We start from the raw sequence: 17,001 nt of genomic DNA, 5'->3' as shown, positions 1-17,001 counted from the left end.
CTGTAAGTAAAGTCTTTGTTAATTTTCTCCCTTTTGAGCTTCGTGTTTTTTTCCCACTCTGCGCCTGGGTCCCAGCACCCGTACCGTTACAGATATGGGTGTGTATTCTTACACTGTGATAAACAGCAGATCGGCCTTCCTCTGACACCAGTTCATTCTGTTCTTTTGCCCTCTATATATTATGATTAAAGTATTTAAACAAGAATGAAGAGGAACAGGTTTAATTTATTTTTGTATCATCACTTTATAACCAATGATGATAAAGACATTTGACAGTGTCAACAAGAAAAATGTACAGCAACTAAACAACTGTTCAAGTTAGTGTGTCTAACTTAATCAGTAAATAAAAAAACCCCTGAAAATATTCAAGCCTGTAACCCAAAAGAAGCTTTGTGTGTACATGTGTATGCCCGTGTGTGTACGTGCGTGTGTACATGAGTATTTTTGTGTTTGTGTTGATGCCATTTATGTGTCAGTCGGAAAACCATGAATCAAAACGCACTGAGCGCACAAATCCGGAAAATAATTACTTGTCAAACGCAATAAATATGGCTATTAGTTATCATTGACTGGGTTAACTAACGTAAACTAGTCTGGCATCTTAAATATTCTTCAAGTCAAGGTGGGCATTACGGGTGAAACGAAACCAGACGTAGGCTACACTACTTTCGTTTCCTCTCCGTGGTTATAAAGGATGTCAGCTGCGGTCCTCGCAACAGTTCCAGAAGTTTGGAGCGAGCACCTTCCATCGTCGATGCAAAGTGAGGCTGTGCAAGTAAGTTCTACGGGCCAATAGGCTGCACCAATTAGGTCTGAATAGTGTTCACTGTGAACTGTGTTCTTGGCTAGAAATAGCTGTACAAAATAAGTATTGTACCTTACTGAACCTGTGTTTAGCAGTTGTCTATGACCATGAAATGCACTTTTTGTACGTCGCTTTGGATAAAAGCGTCTGCCAAATAAATGTAATGTAATGTCATAACGCGTGAGTAAAACTAGTGCCAACTTTAGCAAGCTTAAGTGGTGCATGTTTTTTTTAATTTTTTTTTTACAAACAGCCGTGAACAAAAATGCACGGATATGACTACGAGATAAGCGATGAAATTGTAAGATATCTTAGTGTTTCGCATTTAAGACAAATTAAGAACGTTTCCCTAGCCTAAATTAAATTAAACGGTTATATGATAAATGTTGAACTATACTATTTAGCAGGCTATTTAGATTTTATTGGTGATGATGATTCTGATTATCGTTTTTGTTAAGGGGTCTCATAAAGCCGCAAGTTTATATGTATATTTGGCATTTTATTTTAGGTGATATATTGCTTGATTACCGTTGACTGGCTTGGGTTAATCACCATCGACACCATTGTTGTCCATTAAGTGGTCTATTTCGCTTATCAACACGTCACGAATTCATGATTCTGATAGGAACAAGTAGGCTATCAGAATCTACAGAGCGGAGTAGGCTACGGGGCTTGTCGAAACCAAAGGGGCGTGTTGGCAACCTGTTTCTATTTATTATCCCGTCAATTACGCAAAGCATTCTCCAGGGACGTAGGCGTATAAAATGTATATTTTAGTGTGCCTCTCGTAACCTGTCGTCTCAGAACCGAAGCAATCGTGGAGAACCGCTACGTTCTTACCAAACAAATGCCGTAAGACACCCTTACCTTCAGCCACCAGAAGCTAAGTGTCCATTACTCATATGAGGAAAACGAGTCCTGATACTGTATACTAGTTCGTTCCGGTCCACTTCACGCACTGGTTTTAGATGAATTCCTTGTGATGCGAGTGTTGCATAACACGTTCTATAATAAAACGTAGCATGTTTGTATCATAATTGAATCCTCCTCTTCGCGTTGTAATAGAAAATACCATTAAAATTCACGGAAACGATCAATCTCAATTTTCAATGTTTTACATTATTTAGGCTAAATTGTTGTTGTTTCTGTTGTTGTAAAGCCTAGAAATAGCATTGCACACCAATCAGCCCAATTATCTTTTGTAAGTAATTGTACAGTGGATTTTATTTCAGTGTTGCTTTTGATTTTGAACCTATTAATATCAAGAGTTAAGATCCAGTGGACCACATGGCCAGTAATATAATCAGACTTTTTGATAACCTCATTCACATCACCAGTGTAGCACATCAGTCCAGTAGCATATAGAAGGTAACACATTGCAAACATTTTGGTAAATTCACTATTATATTGCAAACAGGAAATTACTGGAGCTTTCTTACAAACTAGAGCCATGGCTGCCATGGTGATGGGCTTTCTTTCCTGTTTATTATGGTTTACTTCGGTTTTATGAGACTGATAAAATAAACTTGATGTTTGAAACTTATGTAATAATCAAATAATACGATTCATTGCTCAGAATAAAGTGTGCATTGTCACCTGCACCTATTGCTCACACTTGTGTCTACTATACTGTATGTAACCTACTAGCTGTATGAATTACTAAAGGAGAAGTAAAAAATTTTTTTAAAAGTATGTATCGGATGGGCTATCTATTCATGGCAGGATGGAAAAATAAATCATCCATTCGTTCATCAATCTGAAAACCCAGACACACACCCACACACACATGCACACACACACACGCACACACATGCCATTGACATTTGTTATTAAAGATTTATTGGTGAAAAACCAAGTTCAACTTAATTGCTTTTCGTTGACTTTTTGTAAAAGGTGATCATCTAAAAATTTGATATCCAGTATTGTGCTCCAATTCTTTTACACAACCACCGTTGGGATGTGGCATCACAAACACATCTGAGTGAAAATGGTTTGGTTACCGTACCGTGCCATGCCGGGGCAAGCTATAATAAAGCCGAATCTCAGCCAGCAAACGCCGTAGAGAAATAACTCGCCATGTTATGTAGCAGAAGTGGCCCAAACCTGGGACAGACACCAGTGTGTGTCCGTGCGCTGTCTCTGCTATCAGACCGTACTGGGTCTGTGCTATCGGACCGTACTGGGTCTGTGCTATCGGACCGTACTGGGTCTGTGCTATCAGACCGTACTGGGTCTGTGCTATCGGGCCGTACTGGGTCTGTGCTATCGGACCGTACTGGGTCTGTGCTATCAGACCGTACTGGGTCTCTGCCGTACTGGGTCTGTGCTATTGGGCCGTACTGGGTCTGTGCTGTCGGGCCGTACTGGGTCTGTGCTATCAGACCGTACTGGGTCTGTGCTATCAGACCGTACTGGGTCTGTGCTATTGGGCCGTACTGGGTCTGTGCTGTCGGGCCGTACTGGGTCTGTGCTATCGGGCCGTACTGGGTCTGTGCTGTCGGGCCGTACTGGGTCTGTGCTATGCAGCCGTACTGGGTCTGTGCTATCGGACCGTACTGGGTCTGTACTATGGGACCGTACTGGGTTTGTGCTATCAGACCGTACTGGGTCTCTGCCGTACTGGGTCTGTGCTATGGGACCGTACCGGGTCTGTGCTATCGGGCCGTACTGGGTCTGTGCTATGGGACCGTACTGGGTCTGTGCTATGGGACCGTACTGGGTCTGTGCTATTGGGCCGTACTGGGTCTGTGCTGTCGGGCCGTACTGGGTCTGTGCTATCGGGCCGTACTGGGTCTGTGCTGTCGGGCCGTACTGGGTCTGTGCTATCAGACCGTACTGGGTCTCTGCCGTACTGGGTCTGTGCTATCAGACGTACTGGGTCTGTGCTGTCGGGCCGTACTGGGTCTGTGCTATCGGACCGTACTGGGTCTGTGCTATGGGACCGTACTGGGTCTGTGCTATCGGACCGTACTGGGTCTGTGCTATCGGACCGTACTGGGTCTGTGCCGTACTGGGTCTGTGCTGTCGGGCCGTACTGGGTCTGTGCTATGGGACCGTACTGGGTCTGTGCTATCGGACCGTACTGGGTCTGTGCTATCGGACCGTACTGGGTCTGTGCTATCGGACCGTACTGGGTCTGTGCTATCGGGCCGTACTGGGTCTGTGCTATCGGACCATACTGGGTCTGTGCTATCAGACCATACTGGGTCTGTGCTATCGGGCCGTACTGGGTCTGTGCTATCAGACCGTACTGGGTCTGTGCTATCAGACCGTACTGGGTCTGTGCTATCAGACCGTACTGGGTCTCTGCCGTACTGGGTCTGTGCTATCAGACCGTGCTGGGTCTGTGCTACCAGACCGTACTGGGTCTGTGCTATCAGACCGTACTGGGTCTGTGCTATCAGACCGTACTGGGTCTGTGCTATCGGGCCGTACTGGGCCACAATCAGCAGCCAACAGCCAGCTGACTGCACTGGAACTTGTTTTGTAAAATACAATGTTTTCATAATTTGCCTTTGTGAGATCAGTCAGTTTGACTGCAGTTATGCATGACGGGCTCAGATTTGGGCCTTGTGGATGCTGCTTGCATTTTCACTTATTTCATTAAAATATCAGCAGTAAACAAAATGTTTAAAAACCCAACCAATTATTTCATTTTGCTTCTACTCAGTTAGCAGGTGTCATAGCTGATATGAAAATGCCGAAACCGGCTGACCCAACACGAAAGAAGGGGGCGACTGGCAGACCTGCTTCTGAGGGCCAACAGCCCAGTCCTGACCTCCCGAATGTAAGTATTTCACAGCTTTCCTTGAGGGTAGTGAGGAGTAGCCTCCTGCTTGATTGAGTTTCTGGCGGCGTTGCTCAGTGTAATTTGGGCCTGCACCCCCAGGACAAAAAGAGCAGCACGTCTCTGGACCAGCACTATGAGGAGAAGGTGCGCCCATGCATCGACCTGATCGACTCCCTGCGCTCGCTGGGTGTGGAGGAAGACCTGGCTCTGCCCGCCATCGCTGTGATCGGAGACCAGAGCTCTGGCAAAAGCTCCGTACTGGAGGCCCTGTCTGGGGTGGCACTGCCCCGGGGGAGCGGTGAGATACTCACAGTCCCACCATGCACTGCCCCCGGGGAGCGGTGAGATACTCACCCTCCCATCATGCACTGCCCCGGGGGAGCGGTGAGATACTCACACTCCCATCATGCACTGCCCCCGGGGAGCGGTGAGATACTCACACTCCCATCATGCACTGCCCCCGGGGAGCGGTGAGATACTCACACTCCCATCATGCACTGACGACTGAAGACCCACCTCTTCAGGCTGCACCTCTCCCCATCCCTCCCTTCCCCCCTGTAAATGACTAAAACTTAGGGTTGTAACTAGGCAGCTGTTTCATAGGTAACTTAGTTGATGCGCCTGTCTTAACGACTACTTGTATTTTTATTTATTTTTATTTTTCCATAGATTGCGTTGTTGCCGTTCTCGTTGTTAGTGTTAATCAGTTTAACCATCAGGGTCCAAGTTGAACTATGCGGTTGTTCCCTGTACTTGGACCGGTACTTCTCTCTAGGGGTTTCGTCATACTTGTTCCTGGTTATGGTTATACACTTTGTTGTACGTCGCTCTGGATAAGAGCGTCTGCCAAATGCCTGTAATGTAATGTAATGTAATGTAATGCACTGCCCCTGGGGAGCGGTGAGATACACACACACTCCCATCATGCACTGCCCCGGGGGAGCGGTGAGATACACACACACTCCCATCATGCACTGCCCCGGGGGAGCGGTGAGATACACACACTCCCATCAGCTGTTGCTGGAACAGATCTCACCTGCTTGGATCAGGTTTGATTAAGTTCAAAATCTCCAGCACAGGTCTGGCTTGGCTTGTGCCAGTGTACAAGTTATTAACACCATTGAATGAGTTTGTGACTGCACTGAACACTAAATCTGGGCATGACTAGTAAGTTTGATTCTTTTCATCCTTTGTGACCACACTGTGTGTATCATATGAGCTCAGACTAGGGTGTGAATGAAGGCTGAATGTCAAACGTTTGAAACTGAAACAATATAAATGTCTTAAAAATAAAAAAGACAGACATGACTTCTGTTTCTATGGAAATATCTTATTCTACCATGACCAGGCATGATGTATGTGAGCGTGGATACAGTTGCTAGGTATATTATGTGTATGAATACAGTTGCTAACTAGGTCTTATGTGGCCTACAGGTATTGTGACCCGATGCCCCCTGATTCTGAAACTGAAGAAGGTGAAGAGGGGACAACCTTGGGCGGGATTTCTGACCTTTCAACATAACAACAAAATGTCCAAATATGACCTCACAAGCCCAGATGAAGTGGGGAAGGTGGTCGACAGTGGTTAGTACCATGACATCCAGATTCTGGCTGGCTGTAGGTGGCTGTACATGACTGGGGGTTCAATAATATGAGCCAATGTTTAGTGTTTCAATGTGGACCATGAAGGGAAGCTTGTGTAAAAAAAATTATATATATAAATAGATATTTTCACCTGTGAAATGGTGATTTTAGATGTGATTTGTTCCTGAGGGACATGCGCTGTGTTTGTGATGCGTTCTGCAGTTCAGAAAATTATCGCCGGGAAGGGAGAGGGGATCAGCCATGAAATGATCACACTGCAGATCGAGTCCACGGAGGTCCCTGATATCACGCTCATTGACCTTCCTGGGATTGCCAGGGTTGCCGTGGGTAACCAGCCAAAAGATATTGGTGATCAGGTGAGGGGAGAGGGGAAACATGGCAAAATTATGGAAAAAATGGCAGAATTATTTACTTAGAAAGTGCTGTCAGAACTCTCAACTGCATCATAACTCACAACTGCATTTAAAATGTTGTGTGTGCATGTCACCTAGCAACAATCAATCTTCAAGAAGAGTCTCACATAGCCTCACATTCTATTTTATAGAAACATGGGAATTGAGCTTCAAAGTTTGTTTTTCTACAGCAAAATGCGAATCTGTTGCAGTTTGCCTTTCCTGCTCTAGTTTCTTTATCAATCTGTGTGACACACAGACCATGACACTGGTGGGAAATAATGTTAGGTAGCTGTTGCTAACTGTCCACTGCTGACCTGTTCACTGCACAACTGCTACCATTAGTCAGCTATGGTAGTGTTCGAACACAGGGCTGTACTCATTGGCATATTAATTTGACTAAACAAGCAGTTTCACTTCCTGCTTCTCACAAGCCAAAAGCTGGTCTTTTGTTCATTTCGTTCATTCAAGTTGTTCATTAATTGAACTCAATTAAACTCAAACAAGATGTATTGAATGTACCAAAAGACTCAATGAATGAGATGTTGCTGAATTAGAATAATTAAAATAAATATAGAAATTGGAAAATAAACAATAAAAATACGAAACCCCTATGGTTCTCCAGTTGTCTGCGTAGCCTGTGTATTTTAAATAAGAGTTTTGATAAAAACTGGCCTTTGCAATAGTTGTGCCACATGCTTAGGCTAACTGTGCTTATGATAACTGTGCTTATGCTAATTGTGCTTATGATAACTGTGCTTATGTTAACTGTGCTTATGCTAATTGTGCTTATGATAACTGTGCTTATGCTACCTCTGAAGCCATACCATTTGTTTTTAACCTGTGCATCTTTATGCCCTTACAGATTAAAAGAATGATTCGCGATTACATCAGTAAACAGGAGACCATCAGCTTAGTGGTGGTGCCAGCAAACATTGACATTGCCACAACAGAAGCTCTGAAAATGGCAAAGGAAGTTGATCCAAGTGGACAGAGAACTCTGGGTAATGAAGTAGAATGTGCCACACCGCTGGGAGCAAACTACAACCATGATTTGAGGCTGTCTTAATATCTTTTTTCTCTCTCAGATCATTGTACATGATCAATTATCTTACTAAAATAATCAAACCCCCCCCCCCCCCACGTACTGAGGAGTAATTTGTCACTACTGCACAAATATAGGTATATAGGTATTGGAATGATGCCCATTATAATCTAATGGAATGCTCATTGTAATGATACCTATGCTAATTTAATGGAATGCTCATTGTAATGATACCTATGCTAATCTATTGAGATGTTCTCTTATCCCATGACTAGGTTGAAGACATTATGATTTATGTTATGTATGTTGTCTGTTTACACTTAACAGTTAAGGTGCTCTGTCTTCTTTGTCAAACTGCAGGTGTCCTGACCAAACCTGACCTGGTGGACAAAGGGACCGAGGAGACTGTGGTCAACACCGTCAACAATCTGATAGTCACCCTGAAGAAAGGCTACATGATGGTGAAGTGCAGGGGTCAGCAGGAGATAAACGACAGCCTGACCCTGGAGGAGGCCATCCGCAAAGAGAGGGCCTTCTTTAGAGACCACCCTCATTTCAGGTGAGTGTGCTTTTACACCCATCCCTGAGAGCACCTTCAAGCCTGTATCCCAGAGGCTGATCTTATTCAGGTGAGTGTGCTTTTACACCCATCCCTGAGAGCACCTTCAAGCTCGTATCCCAGAGGCTGATCTTATTCCAGCTGAGTATAAATCCTCAAATTTTTTCAGCTCATAGGAAATTAACTGGCTACTTGTTTCCTTTGTCAAAAAAAATCACAAAATGCTGATGACATGCACTAAACTTGGTTTTCCAATGTGTTGGATGTGGATTTTTATTGATGTATTGGTAAAAATATGAAAAGTATTCCATCTGACATCAAGTGGAAGTACTTGCTGGACCTTAGCCTATTTGTAGTCAGTTTGAATGTAATGACAGTTTACTGTCAATAAAAAAGTTTAAGCTATTATTGTACCTCTTTTACATTACATTACATTACAGGCATTTGGCAGACGCTCTTATCCAGAGCGACGTACAACAAAGTGTATAACCATAACCAGGAACAAGTATGACGAAACCCCTAGTGAGGAGTACCGGTCCAAGTACAGGGAACAACCGCATAGTTCAACTTGGACCCTGATGGTTAAACTGATTAACACTAACAACGAGAACGGCAACAACGCAATCTATGGAAAAATAAAAATACATAAAAATACAAGTAGTCGTTAAGACAGGCGCATCAACTAAGTAACCTATGAAACAGCTGCCTAGTTACAACCCTAAGTTTAGTCATTTACAGGGGGGAAGGGAGGGATGGGGAGAGGCGCAGCCTGAAGAGGTGAGTCTTCAGTCATCGTTTGAAATGGGTCAGTGTCTCAGCTGTTCTGACCTCCACAGGGAGGTCATTCCACCATCCTGGGGCCAGAACAGACAGGAGACGTGTTCTGGAAGTGCAGGTGCGAAGAGGGGGAGGTGCTAGGCGTCCTGAGGTAGCAGAACGGAGGGATCTGGCTGGCATGTAGGGTTTGAATATCTTGTGGAGGTATGCTGGGGCTGATCCCTTGACTGCCTGGTATGCTAGGACCAATGTTTTAAATTTGATGCAAGCTATAACAGGCAGCCAGTGGAGGGTAGTGAGCAGGGGAGTTACGTGGGAGTGTCTGGGGAGGTTGAAGACCAGACGAGCCGCAGCATTCTGAATGAGCTGCAGGGGTCTGGTGGCAGATGCCGGTAGTCCAGCCAGAAGAGAGTTGCAGTAGTCCAGGCGGGATAGAACCATTGCTTGGACCAGGAGCTGGGTTGAGTAGGTGGTGAGAAAGGGGCGGATTCTGCGGATGTTGTATAGGAAAAATCTGCATGCCCGGGTTACTGCTGCAATGTTGTTGGAGAGGGACAGCCTGTTGTCCATCATCACTCCGAGATTCTTGGCGCAGAGTGATGATGTCACTACGGTGTCCCCTAAGGAAATGGAAAAGTCGAGGAGGGGAGAGGATAGAGCAGGAATAAAGATTAGCTCCGTCTTTCCTGGGTTGAGCTTCAGGTGGTGATTGTCCATCCAGCTCTGTATGTCCCTCAGGCAAGCGGAGATGCGGGCAGGGACCTGTGTGTCCGATAGGGAGAAGGAGAGAAAGAGTTGCGTGTCGTCGGCATAGGAATGATAGGACAAGCCATGGGCAGATATTACAGGGCCAAGGGATCTGGTGTACATGGAGAAGAGAAGGGGACCAAGGACTGAGCCCTGGGGAACTCCGGTGGTGAGGGGACGGGGTGGTGATACCTTACCCGCCCAGGCAACCTGGAAGGAGCGGTCAGAGAGGTAGGACTCAGTCCAGTCAAGGACTGTGCCGCGGATCCCTGTTGCTGCCAGGGAGGACAGGAGGGTAGAGTGGTCCACCGTGTCAAATGCAGCGGAGAGGTCTAGAAGAATCAGGACAGAGGAGAGGGAGGCTGCTCGTGCGGTATGGAGTGACTCACTGACCGAGAGGAGTGCAGTCTCAGTCGAGTGGCCAGGCCTGAAGCCAGACTGGTGGGGATCAAGCAGGTTGTTCTCAGAGAAGAAAGCAGAGAGCTGGTTAGATGCAGCACGTTCCAGTGTTTTGGATAGGAAAGGGAGGAGAGATACCGGGCGGTAGTTCTGAATGACTGAAGGATCTAGTGTGGGTTTCTTCAGCAGCGGGGTGATGTGGGCCTTCTTGAAGGATGAGGGGAAACATCCAGAAGATAGGGATGAGTTCACGAGGGAGGCGACAAAAGGGAGGATGTCTGGTGTGATTGCTTGAAGGAGAGATGAGGGGATAGGGTCGAGGGCGCAGGTGGTAGGGCGGTGGGTGAGCAGAAGCTGGGAGACTTCAGTGTCTGAGAGGAGAGAAAGTGTGGAGAAACGGGCGAGGACGCGGAGGGGCGAGACGCAGAGGGGGCGGAGGACGCAGAGGGGGCGGAGGACGCAGAGGGGGCAAAGGAGCTGCGGATGTCTGCAATCTTTTCGTCAAAGAATGCTGCGAAGTCATCTGCAGTGAAGGAAGACTGGGGTGGAGGAGGTGGCACGCTGAGGAGAGAAGAGAAAATAGAGAAAAGTTGACGAGGGTTAGAAATGGAGTTATGAATTTTGGTTTGGTAGAATTTTGCCTTAGCGGCAGTGACAGAAGAAGAGAACTCTGTCAGGAGAGACTGATAGGCTGAGAGGTCAGATGGGTCCCTGGATTTGGCCCACTTCCTCTCAGCAGCGCGGAGGGTGGCCCTGGAGGTGCGTAGGATGTCAGACATCCATGGACTGGGAGGGGATGAACGTGCTGGCCTAGGGACGAAGGGGCATAGGGAGTCGAGTGCTGAGGAGAGAGATGACGTCAGGGTGGAGGATGCAGAGTTAGTGGGGAGCTTGGAAAATGATTGAAGAGGGGGGAGGGAAGCAGTCACTCTGGGAGCAAGAGAAGAGGGTGATAGGGAGCGGAGGTTACGGTGGACAGTGACAGTGGGGATGGGAGGGGGAGAGGGAGGGTGTAGAGAGAGGGGGAGGGAGAAGGAGATGAAATGATGGTCAGACGTATGCAGGGGGGTAACCGTAAGATTGGAGCTGGAGCAGGTTCTCAGGAAGATCAGGTCTAGGAGGTTGCCTGCCTTGTGGGTTGGAGGAGAGTGTTGTAGGGAGAGGTCAAAGGAGTGAAGTAGTGGTAGGAAGGCAGCAGACTGGGAGGCCTCTAGGTGGATGTTAAAATCTCCAAGGAGGATCAGCGGGGTGCCGTCCTCAGGGAAGGAGCTGAGCATGGTGTCTAGCTCATCCAGGAAGCTTCCCAGGGGCCCCGGGGGGCGATAAATAACAATAATATAAAGGTTAGCAGGGTAGGTGATAGAGACAGGATGGAATTCAAAAGTGGATATGGACAGGTCAGGGAGGGGGACAACAGAGAATTTCCAGGTGGGGGAGATCAGTAGACCAGTACCACCACCACGGCCAGATCGCCGGGGGGTGTGGGAGAAGGAGTAGGAGGATGAGAGGGCAGCAGGAGTGGCAGAGTTGTCTGGTGTGATCCAGGTCTCTGTGAGGGCAAGGAACTGCAGGGATTGGAGGGAGGCATAGGCGGAAATGAAGTCTGCCTTGCGCGTAGCAGACTGGCAGTTCCATAGTCCCCCTGTGACCGTGAAGTTCTCACAGGGGGTCAGCGGGGGGTAGCAGAGGTTAGAGGGGTTCCGTTGTTGAGGGGGGCCACGTCGCTGGAAGCGCCTTCTGAGGGGGAGAGCACAGACTGGAATGGGGAACTGGCTCATAAACTAGGAGGGAGCGACGCAATCGTCGCTCGAGGTACTAATAGCAGCTGAAAAGCTGAGTCGAATAACGCACTGATTACAGAGGTTAACAGTTTGTGATAGTGCAATAATCGCAATCTATCAATTCTAAGAATCAAACAACCTAAAAACAAAGACACCTAACGCAACCTAAAACCAAAGACACCTAACGCAACCTGAAAACAAAGACCAGTTTCCACACAGGGAAAAGTTTAAAATCTAACGCGGTATGTAATTAGTAAATGAACGCAGATACTTATCCACTCTAGCAGGACGGATTTCTTTGTTGATCAATCATGTTTATGGGCAGGTCTGCATATAATAACCATGGTACAAACTTAAATAAAAGTTATGTTTATGGAATCAGGTTTGTCACATTTTTAAACTGTCCGGTCCCCCTCCAGGTACATGTTTTTAAAGAGACTGACCTAACTCCAGGCATGAATGCGACTAAATTTATCTCCAAAAGACTAACCTCTTTTCAGATAAGTGTGTTTTAAGCCTGTTTCTCAGAGAACACCTCTCGTACGGTCAGAGTGTTTTTAAGCCGCCTGTTCCTCCCATGTCTCAGGACTCTCTTGGATAATCGGAAGGCCACCTTTCTCAGCAGCTTCAGTTCCTATTCCCTCCACTTCATCAAATTCTTCACGTTTTCATGACCATTTTCCTTAATTTCCCCCTCCTGCCTCTGTACCTGCCTCTAAATACACTTCAGTGTCTCCTGCACATGGTGAAATATACTTTTCTTTTCATCTTTATTTTTCCTGGACATTTTATGGCATTTCCAGAAATCCCTCCCAAATCTGGAACAACAGATTGATCAGAAGCTGGCACAGACAAAAGAAAAGCTGAGGATCCTGGGAGATGGAGTTCCTCAGGATCAGGCGCAGATGACTAGCTTTCTGGTTGAGGTGAGTGACTATGCGGAGAAAGGAGAGTACCTGAGCAGAACAGCACCACTGAACCCCAGAACCGCTGTCTCACACATGTGCCCAGCATCCATCCATCCATCCATCCATCCATCCACCCATCCCTCCATCCATCCATTATCAATACCCACTTATCCACCCTGTGGCCCTGTACCCTGCATCCATCCATTCAATATCTGTATCCGTTTATCGACCCTCCCGCCCTGTGCCCAGCATCCATCCATCCATCCATTATCTATACCCGCTTATTCACCCTGTTTACAGCATCTCCTCACTAATCCATCATGTGTTTTATGTCTTGCAGAAAATAAGCAAATTTAACAGACTTCTCATGGAAATAGTCCAGGCAGAGGAAGTGGTGGAGAAGGGTGAAACCAGGGTGTTTACCAGAATCCGATCCCACTTCAGCAACTGGAAGACACAGCTTGAGATGAAAGCCAACAAACGTTAGCATCTGCGTTAGCATAGCATCTGCTGAGCCTTTCCTCCAGCTACTCCATACTGAAAATGCGATCCTGGCATTGAAAGTGCAAAAATGCAGCTTATTAGAATTTTTGTGGCTTTCATTTCCAGTTTAAGTTCATCAGACAGCACACTTGTATCCAGTTTGATAACCTGCGTCAAACAGTAAATCATATCAATATGGTGTATATTGATTTGAAGTTGGTTTTCAGTTTTTGCCCCTTTTAAAAAATTTTTTATGGCAAAAAAGTCAGTTTTCTCAATTTTCTAAACCATGTCAACCACTCTGGATAAATACTGTATGTTATTAATAGGGTTAGGGTAACTCTGGATAAATCCTGTATGTTATTATTAGGGTTAGGGTTAGGGTAGCTTTGAATGTTATTAATGTATGGGCCATGGCAGTTGGCCTGGTATATGAACTGCTCCCATATCTCAGAGACTCCAGTAGCAGACATTCTAAAAAACTTCAAAAATATTTATCTAAAATATTTTTGTTAGCTGATGACTTGTTGAACTACATCTCTCTCTCCCCCTCGCTCTCTCTCACACTCCCTCTTCCCCCTCTCTCTCATGCTCTCTTCCTGTTCCCCCCCGTCTCTCAGTTGACGAACACCTCCGGGATGAAGTGGAGGAGTTTGCTCGGTCCCGCAGGGGGAAGGAACTGCCTGGATTTGTCAACTACAAGACCTTTGAGGGGATCGTGAAGCACCACGTCCAGGACATGGAGGAGCCGGCTGTAGTGATCCTGAGGAACGTCGCAGGTGAGGACAGGGAAGTGCTCCTCAATCCGCCCGGTCCAGAATGGCCCCTGCACCATTACATGCTGTGCAAACGTTGTGCAAGTAACTCTGGAAAACAGCATCTGCTCAATGAGACACCTGGAGCCCAGGAGACATCTGTTCCCATGAGTACCAAACACCTCCACACACCTAATCTTCCACTGCCATGTATGCCCTGCCCTTTTCGTTGTCCTGTCTGTATGTGTTCATTTCTGTTATGTGTTTCTGCAACATGTTTCTTTTTTCCTTTTTCCATTCTCGAGATACAAATTAGAGATGTAAGGGACAACGTATAATTATTTTTTTCAATCCCCTGTCTATCTCTCCCCCTCTCATTTTTAATCTTAAAAACCAAGAAATTATCAGGTCCAACGTGAACAAGATGGCCGCCTCTCACTTTGAAGCTTTTCCGAACCTGCTGCGGGTGACGAAGGTGCATGTGGAGGACCTGAGGGAGCAGGAGAACCGGAACGCTGAGGAGAAGCTGCATGGGCAGTTCAGCATGGAGAAAACCGTGTACTCCCAGGACTCCCTCTACAGCTACCAGCTCAACGCCGTCAAACAGAGGGGCACATGCTTGGGGGTGGCGCCTAATGCAGACATCAAAGAGATGACCCAGCACGTCAACGCATATTTTAAGGTGAATATCACGTATGCAGTAATATCAGTAATATCAATATCAGGGTCTGGTGATGATAGATAAAGATGAAAAGGTTGTCCAGCCTGTTGGGAGGGCTGTGCTGGAAGGGTAAAGTCAAGTCTTTCTGTTTGTGTTTGCACACTGCAGCTGGCCTCTGATCGGCTGGCCAATCAGATCCCTCTGATCATACACTATCACCTGCTGGACAAGTACGTTGAGCGCCTGCAGATAGCCATGATGGGGATTTTAGGGCAAGACCATAGCGTCGGCTGGCTTCTGCGAGAAGACTCCAACAAGAGCCGGGACAGGGAGGCCCTGGTGGGCAGCGTGGAGAGACTGAGGAAGGCTCGGCAGCTGCTCGCCAAGTCTGTGCTCATATAGCCAGCAGGGGGCACTACAGTGCCCTTCTGAATGTTCCCTTATGAACAACTGATTTTTTTTAGTCTAGCTGAAAATATTCACGGTGCTGCAGATCTGCATTTTTATTCTTTTATTCACTTGTTAGCATTGTATAGAGATAGCTATATAGCAGCGAAGCCTTTTGTTTGGGAAATGTAACGTTTCACTTTCCTACAGTTTGCAGGTAGCCTAATATTATGAATTTTTTTCACCTTGAATAATATAGACCAATGTTGGGTCACTGTTGGATATCTTTGTTACCTTTAACTGGGGCAATGAAAATTGTGACATTGAAGACTACAATTTCTTTAATAAACTGTCATATAATGAGTTATCAGTGTGAGCCTTTGTTTGAAATGATTTTCCCTGGGTATGAGTAGATGATGCAGTGATCATCTCCTCCCAGTGATAATGCTTTAAGTACACAGACCATAATACTAATTACCCTCTGAAGCCAAGCAAAGAAAAAAACACATTAAAAATCACTGAAAGTAGGTTTAGGTGTGGAAACACAGTACGACTATGGCACCGGTTACCATACAAGCCAGTATTTACTGGACCAAATTGCAACAGATTTCGGTGCCTCTTTAAAATAAACACCTGAGCTGGTAATTGAAACTGTTTTCCAGCACCCTCTGGTGCTCAGAAAGGGACTTTACAGGCAACAGGTATCGCTCACCCCTGCCCCCGCCGCACACCTTCACTAGCTAACGCTACACTCGCTCTGCCGACTCAGGTACCTCAGGTGTCAGTGACAGGTATCCTTAGCAAGCTAGCTAACTTAGTCAAAATGGCAAGAACAAAATAGAATAAATGATCAATGTAAAATATAATTTAAACATTTAATACTTTGTGGCCTGTCATAGGGAAGGATTACTTTGAGGTCCCTAATATGAGGATTTTAGAGGGGAGTTTCTGCTCAGCTGCAGTTGTGCAGTGATGACACTCTTGGAGTGGAGACCTACGTTGGTTAAAAAGCGTCTGCCCAGTCACCATGTTGGCAGTGGACTGTCCGATTCTGTCAGAAACATTACTAACAGACAGAAAAGAAAGGTAATGAGTGCACCTGTACATTCATACCAGACCAGGGCCCCGTTAACTGCATAACTGCAGTGGGTAAAACCCTCCCAAATCTGGAACATGGACCGAAGCAAAATCATCTGTTCCAGGTTTTGCTCAGCAGTTATCCAGGTAATCCAGTAATTGTGAAATACCCTATACCATAGTGTAAAGGTCTATTTTTCATAATCCCTTTCATATTAAATAAAGAGACGTTGCTAACTACATTGCAATTTACCATTCAAGAAGTCAGTACAAAAACAGTTACATGAGCACCTTGTTCACTTGTATATTAAGTGGAATTAAACTTGTATTGAAACGCTGGCCTGTAACTCAACCCTGATTTTGCACACGTAACGTTGGATTGTAAACACAAAAGCTCTGTCAAAGATTACAATACAGAGAATTCCAGGCACCATATTTGCAGCTAACTGGAGGGCTAGCTAACATCGATCCAAATCCAAATAAAATGCGATTACATAACCTAGCCGGCTAGCGTGGAATGTTTAACTTTTTGGAATGTAATTTTAACGCGAGTAAAGACGAGGTATATTTACAATAACATTTGCTAATAACATTTAAGATATTTCAAAGTAAATCAGTACTGAGTTGGGTTGCTGTATAGGCAGAGTAGGAGTCGCTGCAAACCCTGTTGCAGGCTGCAATAACGGTTGTATTCCTCATCCTATTTTTAAACGGTCTACCTGGTGGACCAATAGACTGTATGGTGGTGGACCAATAGACATATATACTATGTCTATGGGTGGACCCCTTATAGGATAAAATGCCATCACACGATATTAACATCAGTATGT

The 17,001-nt window shown here is 45.9% G+C and overlaps 1 protein-coding gene across 1 annotated transcript; it reads left to right on the top strand.

The window, feature by feature from the left end:
- Positions 1 to 622: 622 nt before the first annotated feature.
- Positions 623 to 15,457, top strand: LOC135251906 (interferon-induced GTP-binding protein Mx-like). Its single transcript, XM_064329767.1, is given in 13 exon segments — positions 623 to 775; positions 4,476 to 4,592; positions 4,695 to 4,893; positions 6,030 to 6,179; positions 6,402 to 6,556; positions 7,458 to 7,596; positions 7,998 to 8,196; positions 12,487 to 12,518; positions 12,636 to 12,826; positions 13,149 to 13,290; positions 13,912 to 14,070; positions 14,445 to 14,728; positions 14,876 to 15,457. Coding segments are annotated over 13 exon segments (2,082 nt in total). The 5' UTR covers positions 623 to 694; the 3' UTR covers positions 15,110 to 15,457.
- Positions 15,458 to 17,001: the final 1,544 nt, after the last annotated feature.

The sequence above is a fragment of the Anguilla rostrata genome, chromosome 3, assembly GCF_018555375.3.
Source record: "Anguilla rostrata isolate EN2019 chromosome 3, ASM1855537v3, whole genome shotgun sequence".
NCBI lineage: Eukaryota > Metazoa > Chordata > Actinopteri > Anguilliformes > Anguillidae > Anguilla > Anguilla rostrata.
The sequence above is the reverse complement of the archived record's forward strand: the minus strand, read 5'-3'. Positions and strand labels throughout refer to the sequence as shown.